The 21,848-nt window shown below is 39.6% G+C and overlaps 2 protein-coding genes across 4 annotated transcripts in view; both read left to right on the top strand.

The window, feature by feature from the left end:
* Nucleotides 1–12,815, top strand: part of LOC108898576 (vesicle-fusing ATPase) — a 33,771-nt gene extending 20,956 nt beyond the window's left edge. For both annotated transcript variants that reach the window (XM_018698502.2, XM_018698503.2), the window contains 17 exons: nt 70–109; nt 691–857; nt 967–1,077; nt 1,995–2,070; nt 2,570–2,725; nt 3,458–3,657; nt 3,740–3,905; nt 4,919–4,993; nt 5,264–5,451; nt 6,006–6,101; nt 6,201–6,357; nt 6,551–6,684; nt 6,904–7,050; nt 7,675–7,809; nt 8,196–8,309; nt 9,160–9,215; nt 11,468–12,815. In XM_018698502.2, the coding sequence (XP_018554018.1) occupies nt 70–109; nt 691–857; nt 967–1,077; nt 1,995–2,070; nt 2,570–2,725; nt 3,458–3,657; nt 3,740–3,905; nt 4,919–4,993; nt 5,264–5,451; nt 6,006–6,101; nt 6,201–6,357; nt 6,551–6,684; nt 6,904–7,050; nt 7,675–7,809; nt 8,196–8,309; nt 9,160–9,215; nt 11,468–11,489 (2,040 nt within the window). In that variant the 3' untranslated portion in view covers nt 11,490–12,815. The remainder of the gene's footprint in view (nt 1–69; nt 110–690; nt 858–966; nt 1,078–1,994; nt 2,071–2,569; nt 2,726–3,457; nt 3,658–3,739; nt 3,906–4,918; nt 4,994–5,263; nt 5,452–6,005; nt 6,102–6,200; nt 6,358–6,550; nt 6,685–6,903; nt 7,051–7,674; nt 7,810–8,195; nt 8,310–9,159; nt 9,216–11,467) is intronic.
* A 1,732-nt stretch (nt 12,816–14,547) lies between these two features.
* LOC108898577 (thyroid hormone receptor alpha) overlaps nt 14,548–21,848 on the top strand; it is a 93,174-nt gene continuing 85,873 nt past the window's right edge. For both annotated transcript variants that reach the window (XM_018698505.2, XM_018698504.2), the window contains exon 1: nt 14,548–14,781. The gene's annotated coding sequence lies outside the window, so the exon portion shown is untranslated. The remainder of the gene's footprint in view (nt 14,782–21,848) is intronic.

Here is a 21,848-nt window from a genome sequence, read left to right as displayed (position 1 = left end):
TATTAATTACTAGTTGTTGGCTCACTGTTCATCCTTTCCTAATATTTATTTTCCTTATCTCTCTTGTAGAGGAAATGGGCCGGTCTCTCCATCGGCCAGGAGGTGGAAGGTATAATATCCTCTATTTGACGGCTGCATCTGATGGTTAACTATACAAACAGAAGATCGCAGCTCTGTTGGCTGTGATTGACCAGTCATTAAGCCCTGCCCCCTCAGTTACTGTAGCTTTTCATTTACATATAACACCTATACAGTTCACAATCAATAACTTAGTCATTTTTTTAAACACTAGGTCCTTTGTTTCAGTCAGAGGTAGACAAAAGTTGCTTTTCTTTTCTGGGCTGCAGCCATTGATTTTGCTGCTGAAATTATAACTATTATCAGGCAGGTCAGCTGTAGCTAGCTAGCTGAATAAGCTAATAATAGCATCCAGCTCCATGAGCTGGTTGAAAAGACTCTTTGAAACTGGCTGTGACCATTCAAAGGCAGAGTCCTGTTCTACTGATACTCTTCTATAATGTAATCTGTGCTATTATCTGTGCTAGTCCAGTGTTAGATGATGCTGTTCTTAGTTTTCTTCACATGCTTTTTGCACTCCTGTCGTGATACATTCTTTTCATTCCAGTTCAGTGTCTATCTGAATAATTATGGTTATTGCATAAGATGATTTGCCCCTGTCTGTCTCCTCAGTGTCCAACTACAACTTTGACAAGTCCAAGCAGTGCATTGGCGCCATGACAATCGAAATTGACTTCCTGCAAAAGAAGAGCACTGACTCCTCTCCCTATGACTCAGACAAGATGGCTGCCGAATTCATCCAGCAGTTCAACAACCAGGCCTTCTCTGTCACCCAGCAGGTTTATATATTCATACGCCTCAAAACATCAGAGCAAACACACATATACATACACAGACAATGTTGCTCTGTAGGTTTTTTGATCTTCCTCTTGTTTCTCTGTCTCTCAGCTGGTATTCAGTTTCTGCGACAAGCTGTTTGGCTTGATGGTGAAGGATATCGAGGCTATGGATGCCAGCATCCTCAAAGGAGAGCCAGCCTCTGGAAAGAAACAGCAGAAGGTATATTACCTGTATATTGAGATCAGTCATCAAAACCAGTAAAGCCAAACATGTAACTGCTCACAGCCCTTTGTCAAATTTGGGTTTTGTTGCCACAACATCTTGAGACTGTTGTCTGGCTGTTACTGAATCGTACTGTCTCTCAGTGATCCCTTTTACTTTCCCACTATGATTCATTTCTAGTACATGTGGGCTTTTATTGATTGCTCTGGACAAACACATTACCTCGCCATATTAATACCTACTAGAGAGTCAGCTCAAAATTTAATTGCTTTTGTGAAATGGTGCAGGGCTGGTGCAGTTAGTCATAATTAATCAGGACAAAGGCATTTGATATATTACAGCATACATTCTTAATGCTACATGGTATACGTTGCATTGCAAGGACTAAGTGCACACAAGTGCCAACATGAAGACAATATACTCCAAATCCATAAATGCAGCAAGTGCTGAAACACACACAAAAGTGAAACTACCAACATTACAAAACTTTCTCCCAATTAAGAAATGCTGAATATATCAAAACACATACAAGCAGAGAGAAATGTGCTCCAAATGCTGCACTTTAGATTTGAACCACGTTCTTTAATGTATGTGATTTCTCTCTGCTATAAGTTGTTATTGCTGTATTTCTGTCTCAGTATTTGTTCTTTTGCTCTTGTGTGTATTATGGGCCACTGTACATGAATATTCTAAACAAGAGTCCTGTCCTAGCTAATATGTTAATCAGGAGGTGTAGGGAGATATTTCTACATCGTAAGAAAATGGAAAAGGAAAAGATGAGCTCCAGGTCACAGAGTGCAGAGGGCACACATGAACATATCATATGTGATTATCGTTAGCTTAAAGGTAAATAAAGGAAGCTAGGAAGCTAATGAAGTCTAAATGTTAAACAGTAATTCTGTTCTCTCTGACAGATCGACATTGGGCTGATGGTGGGCAACAGTCAGGTGATTTTTGAGAAGGCAGAGAATTCTTCCCTCACACTAGTCGGTACGTTCCTTCTTTCTCCCTTCAGGAAGAAAAAAAGTCACTTAATCACTTAATATGGTCATAACCACACTGATTTTAAAAGCTGAGATTCGTGTTGCACAACCATCAAACTCAGGGTGTTGAATGAACAGTATGAGGCCCTGCCCAGCCATCATGTAACAAACCTTATTTAATCTATTTGCTCCACAAGATGGCAGTAAGAGTACATTCCAGTTTTCTCTCACAAATGCATCATGTTTCTCAAATCCCCTCAGAAGAGTTCACACCCCTGCACTTGAAGACCAAATTCAGCTTTTCATTGATTATTGACTCTCCTCCCATGACAAACATCCAAATCACCCTGAACACACAAGAAAATTAAAAACATGGTTTACTTGCAGAACTTTTTACAAATATCTTGTATGTAGTTCAGAATAAAATGAGTCATCATCAAGTAGTCACTGGTTTGAAAATATATTTCTGAGATTTGCGGGCTAAGTTCCCATCTGCATTTTAACAGGTAAGGCAAAGACCAAGGAGGCACGACAGACAATCATCAACCCAGACTGGAACTTTGAAAAGATGGGAATTGGAGGTCTGGACAAGGAATTCTCTGACATCTTCCGCAGAGCCTTTGCTTCCCGAGTCTTCCCTCCAGACATTGTGGAGCAGATGGGTGAGAAACTCCACCAGTCCTCACTCTTTTCTATCACTTTTCATATTTTCACCTTGCCAGATTACATAGGTTTGCTGGTTATTTTGACCACAGTGCTTTTTATTGGATGGTTATGAGACAACTTGTCTCTATTTTTAAATGTATTTATGAGATTTAAAATCTCTCTGTCCTCATGAGACATGTATTCAATGCAGGTACTTCTAATAAAAATGTATTTTATTTTATGGATCAGACATTGTTTGGATTATTCAACCTTGCAAGTGATTTCATGTACGGTGTATTCCCTGTGGTAGCAAAATTTAATATAGAGTACTAGAGTGGAGGAGACAGGGTTAGTCATAGTAAGCAGCTATTTTTCACCACACACACACACACACACACACACACACACACACACACACACACATACACACACACACAAAGACAATAACATATAATTTCTTTCTTGGCCTTTATGATTCACTTTATTAATCTAGTTTCTTTGCCTTATGGCTCTGAGCACAGAAAACTATTTTATAACCTAACATGTAATCATCTTTTCCCTTCCCAATGTCTTTCCCTCTCCTCTCCTATCTCACCCCTGCTTTGTCCTCTGATTTCTTCCTTTATTTATTGCATCCCTGCTTTCTAATTCTTCCTGCACTCTTCATTTCCCATCTGTCTTCTTTTTCGACCTTCCTTTTTTTTCCTTCTTCCTCTCCTTCTCCTCCCTCCTGGCCTTCTTTGCTCCAGGGTGTAAGCACGTGAAGGGCATCTTGCTGTTCGGCCCTCCAGGATGCGGTAAAACACTGATGGCCAGGCAGATTGGCAAGATGCTCAACGCCCGTGAGCCAAAGGTCGTCAATGGCCCAGAGATCCTCAACAAATACGTGGGAGAGTCTGAGGCCAACATCCGCAAACTGTTTGCTGAGGCAGAGGAGGAGCAGAAGAGGGTGAGAGAAGCTCAGTGCACATTTTTATATGTTTACTTCACAAAACAAAAATTTACCATTTTAAAACTCCACTTGTCTCCAGCTGGGAGCCAACAGCGGCCTCCATATCATCATCTTTGATGAGCTGGATGCCATCTGCAAGCAGAGAGGCACAGGTGCCAGCAGCACGGGCGTGCACGACACTGTGGTCAACCAGCTTCTGTCTAAGATTGACGGTGTGGAGCAACTCAACAACATCCTGGTCATCGGTAAGTAGCATCAGAGGGATTCACCCATTTGTCCTCCTCAGCAGCTTTATGACTTCATGATACATTTTACTGATACGAGAGCAGGAATCTGTTTCACACACATTTCAAACCACATACTTGCAGCTTATGCATGAGGCAATTTACCATGAATTGTTCAGAATCCAAAATACTTTCACACAGTACTTCTCAGTCTCTTTGGTGTCATGGTTCATATATGTTTTTATCCTCTGGGAAAATCCAAGGCTTCACATGATTTCTACTTGCTGGGGTCATGTTTAAGTTAATGGTTGTGAACATATTGATGTAAGTGTTAGGGAGAGGGGCTTTTTCTTCCCTTTTCTCTGTTTCTTGGAATAAGAGGTCACTGAATGAGGTCAGGATGTTTTGCTAGATTATAAAACATGTAAACAAGTACCCTATATATACTGATGTTTAGAGCTGTTAGGGAGAGAGATCAATATTGGCTCGGATCCTCTCACAAGCTGCCGCTGTGTTTGTCTTGATGCTGAATTTCTTTGTAATAAACCTTTATATACAAGAAAGACAGTGTCAGCGGAGATCTTCTCTTCATCATCTTCACATCATCACCATCGTTTATACTACACTATCAGCAGCACAGCCTTGTTCCCCAGTGTCCTCTGTTTTTATTTACACTGACAGCCCTAATCTATTGTGGAGTATTATAGATGTCTGGGAGATTCTCACTGACCCTAATTCATATTATGTTGTTTTTTCCTTTAATTTGTCACTCATTTTTTGTAGTGTTGAAGCTGCAAAACCCATAAAAATTTTGAATATAAGCAAAACATACAAGGACATTTTTTTTTAATAATTGAAGTGATAAATGCCTTTTATCTCCAAAAAAAGTGGTGTGTATAACACAATATTGGGGTAATCATATGAAATAATTTTAACATCATTTATTTAGTAAATATCAGTCTGCTGCTCTGTCTCATAATTCCCCTTCTTTCTGTCCTTCCCTCAGTCTCTCTCTTTTTTTTCTTTCTCTCCAGGTATGACCAACAGACCTGACCTGATAGATGATGCCCTGATGAGGCCTGGCAGATTTGAGGTCAAGATGGAAATTGGTGAGTGTAAAAAAAAAACTCTCTCTTTGTTCAACGTCCTCTTTTTTTTCCTTAGGTCACATGTTTCTCATGATGTTTTACATATTGTTTGTAATATAACAGGATCATTGATATGAATATCAGCACTGACTCTTTCCTGTTTTTCCTCTCTCTTTCCCTCACTGCCCTCTTCCCTCATTCTTTCATTTCACTCCGCCTCCAACCTCTCATACCCCTTCCTGTCTTCTCTTTTACCTTCCACCCCTCACTACCTCATTTTCTAACCTTCAGGTCTGCCTGATGAGAAGGGCCGTGTCCAGATCCTGACCATCCACACCAACAAGATGCGAAGCTTCAATCTGCTGGCTCTTGACGTTAACATCAAGGAACTGGCAGCTGAGACCAAGAATTACAGTGGTGCAGAGTTGGAGGGCCTGGTCCGGGCCGCTCAGTCCACCGCCATGAACCGACATATCAAGGTTGGTTTTGGATGCCAACAAACACAGTTTACAAGAACCAGCTCCTGTTGAACTGTGTTCACTGTAACACTTTTTAAAATAAAAACTCATTAAAACAAATCATACTAACAGATTGTGACCTTTGCCCTTCAGGTCATAGCAGTCTACCAGGGTCAACTTTAGGGCATTATCCTTCTTGTTTACATCACATCATTCAAAATATGTTATCTACACCACCCATCTTCATCTCCATGTGGAATCATGTGACTTGCCTAAACCAACCCTGTGATAAATAAGCACATCTTAGTGCTACCAAAAATTTTTGCTGTTACAAAAGGCACAGAATGTCCAATCAGTATGGTTCTTATATACGCTGTCCTCACATTTAAAAATGTATAATGTAAAAACATATAGTACCACTGTAATGCATGCCACCAACAAATGTGAATGGGATTTTTTTTTTAGAATCCTTTTATTCTATAGATATGAATGTATCTGGACCAGAGTTCACAGACGGCAGAGACTGTTAACTTGGCATTGTATTGATGCAGATGTATATGTATGTTCCTTTCTAGGCTACATCTACAGTTGAGGTGGACATGGAGAGGGCAGAGAAGCTGCAGGTCACCAGAGCTGACTTCCTGGGATCCCTCAACAATGACATAAAACCAGTATGTAGCAGTTCTTTTTGGAGCTTATTGTAATTAGTGTAATCCTGTGCTGTGAAACAACAAAACATACTCAACAGTGCGTCCTCGTGTTTCTTTCAGGCCTTTGGTACAAACCAGGAGGACTACTCCAGCTACATCATGAATGGCATCATCAAATGGGGCGACCCAGTCACTCATGTTCTGGATGATGGAGAGTTGCTGGTGCAACAGACTAAGAACAGTGATCGTACACCACTGGTGGCTGTGTTATTGGAGGGTAATAAATCACAAACACACGCAAACATACAGCATGTGGAGGTACTATTCAACTCAGAAAAGTTGTGAATGATAAAACAGTGTACAGTTTGACTGAAATGAGCTTATTTGCACTTAATCACTTAAATAACATCCCAGCTTTCAAACTGATACAAACACATGCAGACAGTAAATTGTACCCCTGGTGTACCCAGGTCCACCCCATAGTGGAAAGACAGCCTTGGCAGCCAAGATTGCAGAGGACTCGCAGTTCCCCTTCATTAAGATCTGCTCTCCAGACAAGATGATTGGACACTCAGAGATCTCCAAGTGCCAGGCAATCAAAAAAGTAAGTGTTGTGATGTGTTGTAACCCCTACAGTATGCCAGCAAACAATGAAACATTTACATTTAGGAGAATGGCTTATGGAACCTATTTAATCTGTCTGATTTCATTTTTTTATTCAACTGCTCCTTCCTTTTCACCACTGACTCCTCCCTTTGTTTTTTTCCCATCCATTATTACCTTCCTTTCTTCATTCTTTGCTCCCTCCCTTATTCTCTTTCAGGTCTTTGATGATGCTTATAAATCCCAGCTCAGCTGCGTGGTAGTGGATGATATTGAGCGTCTGCTGGACTACGTCCCTATTGGTCCTCGTTTCTCCAACTTGGTCCTTCAGGCTCTGCTCGTGCTGCTGAAGAAAGCTCCACCCAAGGTCAGAGTTCATCAGAAACCTATTATATGTTTCCATGCTATTGTCAATAAATCCTATGAAAAGACCAAATTCAATGATTAATTGATAATGTAAACTATTGTGTTAGTATCCAAAGTCTGTTATACCTTACTCCTCTGCCATATAACTCAAAACAAAACAACAAACATAAACATTCAATTTGCAATTTAGACAAGCAAAAGCAACAGGGAAAAGAATAAGTAAAGGTTAAGGGATATAAATGAACAAATAAATGTGGAAATAAATGAAAATGCTTGTTATTATTCTTTTATATTTTGTTATTTGTCTCTATATTTCCAGTTTTTTTTTTATTATTTTATTTGTTTGTCTTTGTATTTCCACATTTTTCAATTTCCTTATTTATTCTTTTATTTGTTACTCTTTATATTTCCATAAGAATTTTACACATATTTTCCTTTATTTGGCACTCCTATGACTCAATAGACTCCATAGAAGAGTATATTTATACCTTATAACTAAAAGTGTCAAGTCTTAATGTGTGCCTGTGGTCAAAGCTGTCTACTCTCATGAGTAATGATCTACTCATATTGCATTTTTGAATGGACAATTAATCTTTACTCACCACGGAATTTGTTATGTGTATAGGGTCGGAAGCTACTCATCATTGGCACCACCAGCAGGAAGGACGTGCTGCAGGAGATGGAGATGTTGGACGCCTTCAGCACCACCATCCACATTCCCAACATCTCTACTGGGGAACAACTAGTTGACGCCTTAGAGGTATAAACACACACATACACATTCATGCAGTCACAGATGTTCACTGTAATGTAGTCTAACATATACACATTTGGATGCTTGAAGGTAAAGATGTTTACAGTGCATTCATACAAGGACGCACAGATGGATGTGATGAATTATATACCATCGTCCATTCTCAAGAGCACGCATTCATCCACACACACAGCCTTGAAAAATCCTTAGTGTATTCAGGGAAAAGCTGAATTCACAAAAGTCTCTGAGAAAAAAGAAAAAGAGGTTTAAACATAATTAAGAGGAGGTTTTCTCTGGCTCCTTCTCTATTTCTCTACTTTGCCTTTAGGCTTCAGGTTTTGAAACTAGTCTTAAAAATCTTCATGTCTCTAATGTCTTTGCTGTTCTTGCAGCTGCTGGGGAGCTTCACAGATAAAGAGCGGGCCAGCATCGCACAGCAGCTCAAAGGAAAGCGCGTCTGGATCGGCATCAAGAAACTCCTCGTGCTCATCGAGATGTCACTGCAGGTACAAAAAGCACCAAAGCGGTGATAATAGTAACAGTTTCTAAACCACCATGAATGGGCTTTGGAACACGGAATGGTTGATGTGTGAAGGTTGGAGTGGCAGTCAAAAATACACACCACTACCTCACTATTAACAGAGAAACAGTTTTTATAGTAGACAGTTAAAAGATCCAGATCTGTTTTGTGTTATATTACAATCACTTTTTCAGTACACATGATCAATGCATCACTGTAAGAGAACCAGTGGCACTACTGGGTGGCCTCCATCATGAGAACCAAGATGTCCAGAACTCTTAGCATATGGCACAATTTGACAAGAAGGTTCATACCACTCTAATGCCTGTACAATAAAATCAAAGACTGGAAACAAGGGGAGACATTTAAGCTTCAGTCCAAAGGTAACAAAATCTCCCTACCAGCACCTCTGAGGCTGCATTCAGACTCACTGCAGCCCTTCATCTAAACATCTTTCAAATCAGTACTGGTTAATTAGCCAGTCAGCTCAACCAACTGCAATACAAACATGCATGTGCAGAATGAAGAAATTCATTGCGTCAATACTTTTTAATATTTCAGAACAGCCTGCCCGAGGCCAGAAAGAACTGAGGGAGGCAGACAGTTTCATGATCTTTTATCATATGTAAACTCATGTCACTGGACAGTGAGGGACATTTATCTACTACTGCGTTTTAGACAGAGGAGCTCCATATTGGCACCAGCTGTGGTTGCTGGGAGATTATTGATGTCAGGGCCCCATATTGATTTTTCTCTATTATTTGCACCACTGTTTGTTTCAACTGTCAACAAACTCTACAATCTCTCTCTCTGCTATTTTTTTTTTTTGTTTCCAGATGGACCCAGATTACAGAGTGTCCAAGTTCCTGTCTCTGCTCAGAGATGAGGGGGCGTGAGTACAACAGCCCTACACAAATTAACTCTTGTTTCACTCTCATTGCTTGTTGGCAAACTCCATCAATTTAAACCCTCTTTTTTGTTCCTATCTTCTTCCCTTTTTATGTTTCTCCTCTATTTCCTTGTCAGCTTGTTTTCTTTTGTTTTACATGTTGTGATTTCCATACACATTACTGACAGAACATACAGGAACAAGGCTCAGTAATGACACATAATAATTCATATTGATTGATTCCAATATTATCCACACTGCACACAGAGTGGATGTTCTCATTTTCCTAACAAAAGGCTAACAATCAGTGACCTCATCAACTTTTGACCTTAACGGCTTTATTTTGCAATCACCAGGTTGAATGAAGGAGATCAAATCAGAATTTAAGGTGCCCATCGCTCTCACTGTGCACTGGTAAGATCAACAACAAAGCAATAAGCCCAGAAGGTTAGAAGAAGAAAATCTGTAGTTTGCCAGTTGGCTATTAGATTAGCTTTTATACATTTAGTATCCCTTCCACCCTAGGATTTTGATTACAGTAGTAGCTTTAAATAACCAACCTTTATTGTGTTTTAGTGTGTTTATAGTACATTTTAAATGTAAAACATCACACTGAGGTGAACGTTTTTCACTTTACACAATTCATGTTTCACTCATTTTAAAGCTAAGAGCAAGACTATCAAACTTATGCACAACAGTCACTACTGTGGTTACCAGTTATATGGTAAATAGTAAGAGAAGCAAGCAGATCAAGTAATATTTGCTAACATTAGCTACTTGTCATATCAAACCAAGGATGACTGTATCAGCAAAACTACTGAGAGTGAGCACCAGAGGTTTTTCTTTCTTATAACTATCATAACTATCATATAATTTTTTTTTTTTCAGTTAAGTTAAATAGTCTTGCTTAAAATGTCTTACACCCTCCCTCTGTTCTTCCATCTTCACACCCCTTTCCTTAGAAAAATAGCTTTTTACATTATCATCCATAATCTTTTTTAACAGCTAATTAATTCAATTTATCAACATGACATTCGAAATCCCATGCAAGCCCTGAATTCTTACCTCCCCTTCATCTTCATCTTAGCATTGTACAGTCATGTGTGTTCATTTCTAAACATGAATGATTCTGTGTAGTAATGCTGTATCCTGAGATCTTACTCCACATAGACTAGGTCTTCTGCAGAGATAAGTTGTTCCTCTGTTGCATAGCTAAATAACAATATTAACATTGTCTTGCTAATATATGACCTATTTCACTTTAGAAGTAAGAGTTAATATGGAGTGTGGTTGACAGGACTATCAGACCTGACTCTTACAATTAAAATGCTATTTAATAATTCTGTAAAACGAGAAGATTTTAAATCACATATCACAAAATCAACACAATGCATTAAATTCACTTTGCTAATAACATCAGGCTAAATGGCTAAATAGCAACAGTTAGGTAAGCATAATCACATATTTTCCATGCAATCCAAAATCCAAGAATGCTACTGTCAAACACATACCTCTCAGTGCATGCATATGAATAAAACCATGTAATACCTGCTGTACTTACACAGGACTGGTAGTTATGTTTGTCTCTTGACCCCCTAGCATTGTAATTTTTGGCAGCTATTTTACACAGTAACTTCCCGTTACCTGATTGCTTTCGACTGGCTGCAACTAAAGATGTTTACAAGCAACTGAATTACACATTACAAGTTATTCACATGGGAATGTGAACCGTTCGTCCCATGTGACGTGACTGTGGCATAAGATATTGCTGTAACCCAATTGAGTAAATCACTAAAACTGCTTGTCTTAAGGACTTAGAAAGGACACAAACTCCACTTAATAAATATCTGGTGGTGATATAACTATTAATATTGGGATGTTTATTAATGGAGAGAACCAGGGCTTTAGATATGTGCATTTGTACTCATTTTCTCCTTTGGCAACAAAGCATATCTATCTCAAATCCCAAGCAATGGGATCAGGAATGCAGTGTTACCAAGAGAACAAAGAGTAATGGTTCCTTGTGTTGGCTCTCTTCCTCTTATGTCTTAGGCTGTTAAATTCTGCTCGTCGCATTTTGTTTCACTCAAGACACGGCCCAGCATTCTGCTGGTGTTGTGTGAGTACACTGGAGTTTGTTGGAGGCTTGGGGGGGGGGGGGGTGTGTGTGCTGAGCAGGGCCCCTCTTAAATACGAAGTCTACCCATGACTGAAACTACTTTTGCCTTTCTTCTCCTACCTCTTCCTTTTTCTAGTGACCGCAGCTTCTATGAGTAGAGGGGCTCGAAGAATGAACCAAGCATCTTGCCATCAACAAGCCACCCACAGGACAAAGTAAGGAAGAGGAGAAGAAGAAGGAGAAGAAGAGATCTTCCTCCTGTCTATTCACCCACTGATCCATTTGTTCATCTATCTAAATACACTCCTGGTCTAAGAGAGGCACATACCCGTCCTCTTTATCTCAGCATGTTTCCATAGGCAGTATCACTCTATCACCTTCCTCCTACTGATCCCCATTGTCAACTATTGACATATCACAGCAAACTACTGGAATTCATACTGTTACAAATCTGTTATCTGTAAAGAAACTGCAATAGATGATTGTAAAAAAAAAGTGCTGTTTTGTGCATCATGCATAAAAAGAACAAAAGAGTCATGTATGTTTTTAGCTATAGTATTTGATGTATTTGTTGCATATCTATTGTCTAGCTGAAGGTAGTTATTGTTAGTGCGATATGTGTTAGTGCGATATGTATCCTAACACAAGCAGAATACATCTAAAAGTGATATAAATCCCAAAGCCATTTGAAAATTAAGAATCTATGAGCGGCTTTTAGTGAATATGTTGTGGCTGTAAAAAAGGAGCTGTTCCATGTGTAAATGTAATCCCTTTAAATATACAGTATGTTCATGTTCTGTAAATAGTATATATAGACAAAATGAACTATATCATGAAAATAATTTAAATGATCAGTCTCAAGTCAGTTTGGTACTTTATCAGTATGATTCTTCTTCCCTGTTGCTCCGGAGATATTGACTTTACCAGGTTACTGTATTAGTGAAAGTAAATGTTGGATTGTTGGCCTGTCTGTCTGTGTTGCGTACAGTACAGTTCAGTCTAGCTAGTGTAGCTATGGAATCATCAGTGTTAAAAATAAAAATTGAAAAAATCTGCACTTGTAACATCGACTCAAAAAAAAAAAACCTTTAGTACTTATCTCAGCGGTTCTCAAGCTTGTGTCCACTCGTGTGCATGTGTGGGGAACTAAGTGCTGCATGTGTCCAGTGTGTATGCAAGTGTGTGTGAGTGTGATGGCAGAATAGGTGTATTTGAGTGTGTGTGCGTGCGTGTATGTGTGTGTGTGTGTGTGTGTGTGTGTGTGCATCTGAATCCAGGTTTGGAAAGTCGGTGGTTAATTTATGGGGTTTTTTTCTCATGTCACGTGTTCAGTGCTTGTTGTCCAAAGCTCTTGTTTTATTCTGACCATCGTTGATGTGTGTATGTATGTGTATGTGTATGTGTGTGTGTGTGTGTGTGTGTAAATATATATCAACATGCAGATGTATTATTGCAATAAAAAACACAGATGCACAAGAAAGACACTTCCAGCATCTTGTCTGGTCTCATTTATTTACTGATGGATCCATGTGTAGATGTATACACCTGAGTCCAATATTCACTTTCTTTTAGCTCTGGTTTTGATCTCTACCAACTCCTGAGGGAAGTTTCGGGCACTTTAGCTGTTAATTACCCCACAATGTATTTGCCTGCTGTTGGTGACACTGAACCAAAACAGCAATGTTGCTGTCTGGAAAGCTAAACAATGAGCTGAAATGCACTATAAATGTAAATAGTTGTAAATGTGTCTCTCTTTGTATAAAACACTGCATATTCATTCTCTGTGGATTCATCAGAACAGGTGACTCCAAGTGACATCACCACATTGTTTTGACAGTGTCATCTGATGCATTACCATGCTAGAATATCAATTATAGCTACTTTAAATGCAGTTTCAATGTACTTGTTCATTTCTTTAGTATTTCCACTTTATGCTACTTTATATACTTGCACCTTTTCTCCACTACATTTATTTGAAAGACTTATGAACCTTAAAAACCTCATAAAATACAATATATTGTTATGCATTAAACTAACAGACAGAGCAGCACGGTAGAAGAAATATTCTGATCCTTTATGCAGGTAAAAGTAAGTAAAATCCCTAGGTGAAAATACTCCAGTACAAGTAAGAGTTTCGCCTTTAAAACTGTACAGTATGTGTCTAAGTATAAGTTACATGTAATATATGCTAATACTAATATAACACATAAGTATATAACAGTATAATGAGGCTACATATGTAATAAGTGTTTCAATATAAAAGATACAGTACCCACAATGTAGGCAAAAGATTATCTGTCAGTGTTAGAATGTTAGATGTGAAACTACTGGATAATTATTACTGATGTTTTAACATGAAAACAACATTAATGTTGTAGTTGGCTATGGTGGAGGTGATTGTAGAGGTTGTACATACTGTTGAGTGGTATACATTAGTGTATGACAATGCACTGAGTTAAAAATATAACATTTCCTGCTGAGTAGTGGCGCATAGTTCATACTTGAAGACAGTGCCCAGGCTTACTGTCCATACAACACCCACACCATGCAACTTGTTCACATTTAACTGATGGATCTCTCTAAAGCCCTATCATCTGGAGTTTTCTATGGTGCCAGCCTGGCAGATCACAAAAGCATGGTATACCAAAACAGCTACCATGTTACAAAAGACCACAAGTGGCCATTGTAAGGTTTTTCTTTGGCAGATGTAGCAGGATAACCGATTGTCCAAACCTCTCTTTGTGGCATTATGATCCAGTGTGAGCTCTGGTTTATGCTGCCCGTGCTTCCAGATCCTTCCACCACTGTGTAGTGTATTCAGGAGAAACTTATTTTGTTCCTAAAATTGTCAGCTACTGTTTGGTCTACAAGTTTGTTTAATATAACAATATGATGTGAAACATCTCTGTATCATGTCCAACACACACCATTTTTAAAAATCAAACAATGAAAATGTGTTTGCTTATTATTTCATGTGGCCACGTGGTCAGAGTAAATAAGTAGCATTAAATATAAAATATAAAGTAGTAGTACAAAGAAATATACTCAAGAACAGTTCTTGTTTCTAACTACAGTATATGTGTTTTTTATCACCACTCATTTTGCTTTGAAATTGCAGATGACATTCCCCTTTAATTCTCCAGGCTCTCGTGATTATGCAACCCCCGGCACAGTACTACTCTCCGGCCGGTGGAGGGCGCTGCGGAGCCTCGTGATGAATCACCCCCGGCGGCAGCCCCGCTCCTCCTGACCCGCATTCACCCGTACTGTACAGGCAGGGGGGAGGACCGAGCGCAGAAAGCTAATAAACGCTCTAGAGTTTCCCCTGCTGACCGTGGCCATGGCTTTGGCAGTCCCGGGCAGGCACAGCGTTCCCGTCTCCACACACCTGAAAGCGGACTGAAAAGGGGGCTACCACCGGGAGAGGCATTCGCTACGACATTCGAGAAGGTAAACCAACTGGACTCGCTTTTATCCCTTCGCATTTACTCAGCTTTTTCTTCACGTGTTAAACATACATGTACACGGGCTTTATGTTGACGGTACAGGAGGCGGTTTTATATCGGAGGTCGAGTATTTGAGTGTGTGTCAATTTATCGCAGTTAAACCACCAAAATACAGTCAAGGCTGCGTTATGTGGACGGCGGTGCAAGGTGAGTGTCCTCACGTCAACTCGGGCGCTGCGCCGGCCTGATTACCGTACTGTACCTATAGGTTAATGCAAGGCAGCTCGGACAAAACACCGTAGCTCTCTAACAGCTCCTCTGTGTGTCATTGCGAGAAAGTATTACTGCAGTTTGACCTACATGCCTGCCATGTGCTTCCTTTACTACTGTCACACTGAAGGGAATTGGGTGATGTGGGGCTGAAGTGCAAGGGTTTTTTTTTTTTTTTTTTTTTTTTTTTTTTTTAAACTGGAACTAAATAATCATTGCCGTAAGAAATCTGTTAACGTTTACTCAGCCGTAAATGACTGTTTAGTCTGGACTTGAGAGATATGACACCCAAGAGGAAACGTGAAGGTAGAGAGATAGGGCTTTGTGCCAAGATGCAGGCTCATACAGGCTGTACAGTACTTATACATATGTGACCCTCCCACTGTGTGATTTACTGCGCAGCCACTGTTCACATTCCTTTGCCGTGACTTACCCACGTAGGTCTGCGTGTGTGCAGAAGTGTGGCAAAGTATGCTTCTTGTAGACTTGATATGAATTATGTATGTGTTACAGGTCAGCATGAAATACAAAATGTGGTTAGCAGTCTATAGGGAGAGGCATGGCGTATGGGTAGGATTTAATGCATGAGTTACATATAAAACTAGTAGTCTGTGCAGTGTGTGTGTGTGTGTGTGTGTGTGTGTGTGTGGGTAGGGTAGGTTGGGATTAGCAGATGGACTGCAATATTATCATTCACAATGAGGGCTGCATCGTCTGCTTGACTGCTGCTTGACCAGTCAGATGTGATTCATTTTGGTCACAGAGCTATAGTTTGAGATATTCAGGGTTACATCTGGTGACGAGGGGAAACATCAGAGCAGTGTGCAGAGCTCAGGCTAACATATAAGAAATAAATAGCAATCTTGGGAGATTCGGTGTTCGCACAAAATATCAACACAGCATGCTAGTGGTAAAGGTTCTTCTACCTCCAAGCGTGCATCATGCAAGACTTCAGACGTCATGTGACCCTCCATCACTCCTTGTGTGGAGTGTGCATCTAATATTCCTCATCTGGAAGAAACATGACACCTTTGACATGATGTCACCCATTTGTAATTAGTCTTTTTTTCTTTAAAATCTAGTTAAGAAATTCATCATATAAAGGTGTCCAGAGAGGTAGACCAGAAGGAAAAGTCTCTTGTAACTGTAACTGGCTGTAAAACTTGAATGAATATGAAACCACAAATAACTTTTCCCCTGCAGTGCAGGAACCTGGCTTACATTAAATTACACAGGAAGCACTCTCTCAACTTACACTGTTTACAAGAGTTTCTTCCAGTAACACAGTTATCATTTTCGTAGCCAAACTGGCAGTTTTTATTCATTTTCCACAACCTTTCCAAACATTTTTCAATCTGTTTTGAGTGCTTCCTTCAAACCTTTTTTCTTGGAAGGAAGGAATTTTGTCCGAGTGGGCATAATTTTTTAAAAACAGCTTTCCAAACAATTACATCATATTTAATAAATCATATTATTATATGTTTAGGAGCACACAGCAAACTACATATATTACTATTACATGTATTAATTCTCATAATAAGTCATGCTGAAAACACTACTGGAATGAATCACAAACCAGTTGATGTAAAATAGTATGTATATACAAAGCCATAATCTCTGCCAGCAGCCAGACGTGACCTCTTTTGATGTCTATCCCTATAACACCCCCCTCCCCTCCATTCCCATAGCATGCTGCTGCGAGGAAGTGTCCTGGTTTTCCGAGGTTGGCTGAGGCTTAATGTATAGCGAATAGGGAAGGGGAGGGGAGGTGAGGGAGGAAGGGGGAGGGGAGACAGGAAAAGAACCCCCCCACCCTGCCTTAGTCTGAGGGAAATCAGTTACATAACAGGGGCTGTGAAGGCACTGCCCCAGTCCCTGTGGTCCCACAGCCTGCTTACATCACACATATGTAGACAGAGGGGAGGAGGGGCTTAGAGTCATATATCCAGTTACCCAGTGCTGAAAAGTACTAAGTTAGTACCATAACAGACTATCACAAGTTACCAGAGCCCACAGTGTCATGTCCCCCACTAAAGTCCAAAACCCCTAATTGTGCAATTTACAGTGATATTAAACTGGGAAAACTGGCCCTTGCAAACCCTCTCAGGTGTTTTCAGTTCTTTTCAGTCTGCACATGCCCACACAGTCCTGAGAAGAGTCAACCACAGTAAGTGAAATCATATGATGCAATTTACTGAGTGTGCAGAGCTTTTTAATGGATCTTTTTCAGCAAACATTTTGACATGTTGTAGCAGGAAAAGCACATGTGTGATCAATAACATTAATGGTGGCTACATACCATTTTGTTTTGCTAGTTATAGAGCCCTTTCATTGTACACAATGGCTCAATAACATGGCATACTGGAATCCTTAAATAGAATAGAATAGAAATAAATGTAATTAGTTACACATTTGTAATCAGGCTGTTTTTTTTTCTGCTGACAGCAGTATTTAATACCATTTCCTCCAATATACCCTTCCTTTGTGCTGGAAGAAGAGTGTATGATTGCACTGAAATATGTTCATTCATTCCTGAGTTCAGTAGCAGAGAAGCTTCTTTACATATGCTGCTTCTGAAATAAAGAAAGAGGTCTTATTAGTGGCCACTCCAAATTACCTCATCAGTGTTGGTAAATACCCTGTTCAGTTGAAAACGTGGTGATGGAAAGTGATGCTGCCTTGATGGTAATTTGTCAGCACTGAGCCAATTAACAGAATACTCTCAGCTGTCCACTCACAGCTGAACAAGAAAACAGCTAAAAATAAAGCTCTGCACAAAATCAATACAGGCTTTGAAATGTAAGGAACACTGTGAATAGGTTTTAGTTTTAACACCTTAAATTAGATTTCTGTAATTAAGTTAGATTTATATACAGTACATTAGAGTGAAACTCGGTGGGTGGTTAAAGGTTGCTTCACAGGTCCTCTGTTGGAGCCTTCCAGTCAGCTGAGGCTTTTCTTTGTTGATTGCTTGTTTCTCCCTGTGCCTGCGTGAGTGTCCCACAGTCCAAAGACATGCAGGTTAGGATAATTGGCGACCCTTAATTGCCTCTGTGTGGATGAAGACTGTAAATGGCTGTCTTTCTATATACAGTGCATTCAGAAAGTATTCAGACCCCATTCACTTCTTTCACATTTTGTTATGTTGTAACCTTATGCTAAATGCTTGTTGCATCATAGTCGGCTTGAGGCTGTAATCGCTGCCGAAGGTTCTTCAGGTAAGTACTGAATAAAAGGTCTAAGTACTTAAGTCTTTGTGATATCTCAGTTTTCCTTTTTCAAGAAATTTGCATTTCTAAAATTCAGTTTTTGCTTTGTTTTTTATGGGGTGTTGAGTATAGACTGATGAAGGGAAAAATGGATTCAAACAATAAAGGAGTTTAAATGCTTTCTGAATGCACCGCATATGTCAGTACTGTGACTGCATCCTATTTAGACTGCAGTCTGATTCTCACCCAGTGCCAGGTGTTGATTCTCATGTCTATCTAATATACTCCAGGCAGAGTAATTACATGGACATGAAGTCTACAGTTTTGGTCCAAATATTAGACGACTGTGTCTAACGGCCTTGATAGTGATGTCATTAAAGGCTTTGCAATACCATGGTACACACACACAACACACTTACACACACACACACACACACACACACACACACACACACACACAGATAATTTGACTTATTTTGCCTAAGTAGACCTCTTCTCAGAGCTCTGTATGGATGCATACAGATTGTGTTTGATTGACATCTCCCTCTCTGTACTGTTAGCTTTGTTACACCTTTTAGTGTGTGAGAGATTACGCCTTCATTATTCTCATTATTACACGGTGTCCAGTGACTCTGTACGTCATTCTGGGTGTAACTCTTCTCAGCCTAAGCAGTGCTCTGTCCTCCATTAGCCAGAAATATTGAAGACTCCTGTGTGGGTGTGAAGGGCCTTTATAGCAAATGATTCAAGAAATATATATCATAAATGTAGGGAAATTCAGTGTGCCAGTGTCCTGTCATTGTATGTACCTATACTGGGTTTTTAAGGCTGATACTTGATATTTGAGTTGATAGCTGAATTAAAAAAAAAAAAAAAATACATGGACATTTTCATGTTTCCTATTTTCTGCCATTCTGACTAAATAGTCAATTCACTGGGAAAATCAAGGATTAGCCATTAATGAAAAATAATTCTCAGCTGCAGTCCTATGTGTGCCCAAGCATATAGAAAAAAGATGAGGCAAAGGAAAGAAAGGGATGGGGAAGGGATAAACACTGAAGAGCTTGAAATGATAATAGCTTTCCTCTGTAATGTTAAAGGATTGTCGGAAAGACAGAGAGAGAGGAGGTTACCGCCTGGTGGAAGAACATAATGTACATAATGCCTAACTGACTACAATATAAAGCAGGCTGTACAGCTCTTAACTGTGCTAACACACTCACAGTCACATCCACATACACTGGTACTAGTTTCTGTGGAATGTTCTGTTCTTTTCTCTGTTTAATGCAGCCTCTATTCAATTAGTGTCAAACAGCAAACATGCATCCCCCACACAGAAAATTAAACATCTGTCAGAGAGCCATGGACAGTTCTCCCCCTAACTGACAGGAAATAACTTAAATCAAGGAGTATCACAAGATATCTACTAGCATGTAATTCTAGGACCATGACATAGTGCTGTAATTGGGTTTCAGTTTTAATGTCATAACATGTTGTCTTACTTGTGTGATTTAGAGGAATATGTACTAAAAACAGGGCATATTAACAGTTGGGGTCACGTATGGAGAGAGTTTGCGGAGTTTGTGTTTTTTGCAGTACTTTAGTACAAATGTATGTGTTTAGGGACAAACTCAACACATAATACCAGTTATTAATTTTCATGGATTTCATGGTTTGGCTTGGACCTACGGAACACTGCTCAATTCATATTCTTCTATTTAGAGGCAGGGTTTGTTTGTTGTGCCCAGAAGGCTAGGCTTGATGAGCTTTTTACCTCCAAGCTCTGTCCTGAGGCTGATGTGTCTGTAAAACGGTAAATGCTCCCTGTGTTTTAGATTGAGTCTCGTGTATCGGATATTTAAGCTTTGTTATGATTTTTAGCGACCGTGCTAGCATTGTGGTTTCAAGGATTTCAGTGTTGATCTGTGAGTAGGTCCACCACATTAGTGCAGGCTGAAATTTCTCACCAATAACTAGATAGACTACCATGACATTCATGTCCCCCTATGTATTATTATTATGTGTTTGTTTTGGTGATTTGTTAACTTTGCGAAAAGGCAAAACATTTTGTAGAAAAAGGTTTATATTTCTGTAAGTATACTGTTGAAAATGTTTAATTGGATATCAGTATTTGAGTCTAAGTGTAATTAATTTGTTGACGCATTGAGATGAATCTGTTGTCTCTCTGTGTGGATGTGTACATCAGTATGTGGGATAAAGGGAGAGTAATATAAAAGGGGATTTAAATAGAGCTATTATCTTGAAAACTGGCCAAGGACATATTAAGATATTAAGGTCTGGAACAAAGCAGAGAAGACTGGAATTTGTCTTGGAACACATAAACCCTGGTATTAGCATCAGGTCTGGGAACAACACTTATTTGTTGTTATGGCTGACGAGTTAGCAAAAAGTTGCTTATTTGCACATCCAGCAGATACAGAGCAATATTATTTTTAATGTTATTTCTGTGGGTCACTACAAGCCGTTGTCCTCACATTACATACGAGTGATTAATCGATTGTTGATTAAAAAATAGATTAATGTACAGTGTACTATGTTTAAAGTACTTCCATCAGATGTCTTGTTTGTGATTCTTCGATCAGAGAGTTATTAAAAACCCAGCTTAATTGCTTTTTTAATGCCTCCGTTCCAGCGACGGCCGTGGCTGAAGGCATTATGTTTTGGGTTTTGGGTGGGTCTGTCCTTCTGTCTGTCTCTGTTCCCTTCTCAAGAAATATCTGGAATGTTGCACAAATGTTCATTTAGACTCAGAGATGAACTAATTAGATTGTGGTGGTCAAAGGTCAAAGGTCAAGGTTGCTGTGAGATATATCAGGAACTTGTGGAGGGAATTTCATTATAAATGGTTAAAACATCCACTTAGACTCAAGGATGAACCAATTTGAATTTGGGGGTCAAAGGTCACTGTGACCTCACAAAACTCATTTTAGCTTATTGCTCTGAAAAGTCACTTTTCTGGCCATTATTCAACTCCAATGACTCATGAACAGAAGGGGAGATTGTGACCATATTTCACGTTTGATTGGATAATGAATTGATGCTGAATGATGATTGACACTCATCTTGGGTGCCCACCTTTAAAACTGGTGATTGTAAAGATCTTCTGTGCTGCCAGGTTGAACACTTCACAATTGTTTGCCCAGGTGTCACACCTGATAACTCACACATTTGTCAAATTAGTTCAAACCTTGAGGTTAGGATGCGTCTCATCATCGTGTTTCCATACTTTTTAATAACAGTGATTGGCCCAAAGAGGGGTGCTGCGTCAATCATTTATTTCTTCATCCACACATCACATGCAGCGTCCTACACTCTACTGATCAGATTTTGATTAAGCTGATCTCACTGGTGCATCCTGACAGTTCTTCACATGATTGTCCCAGAGGGTAGACGACATTATCTGTGAGCGTGTGCTGTTGCCGTGTTTATCGAGGCAGTCTCTGCTCCCCCCATTAGTTTCTTTCCTCCCTCCATCCCTGGCTCTGTGGCTGTACAGTCACTCTCTTACGTTCAGTAGCATCTCTCAGGAGGCTTGTATTGTTTTAGGGGATAAGAGGAAAGACAAAAAAAC

This window comes from Lates calcarifer, linkage group LG11 (genome assembly GCF_001640805.2).
Source record: "Lates calcarifer isolate ASB-BC8 linkage group LG11, TLL_Latcal_v3, whole genome shotgun sequence".
In the NCBI taxonomy this organism is placed as follows: Eukaryota; Metazoa; Chordata; class Actinopteri; family Centropomidae; genus Lates; species Lates calcarifer.
Note: the sequence above shows the minus strand (reverse complement) of the source record. Positions and strands in the feature narration are given on the sequence as shown.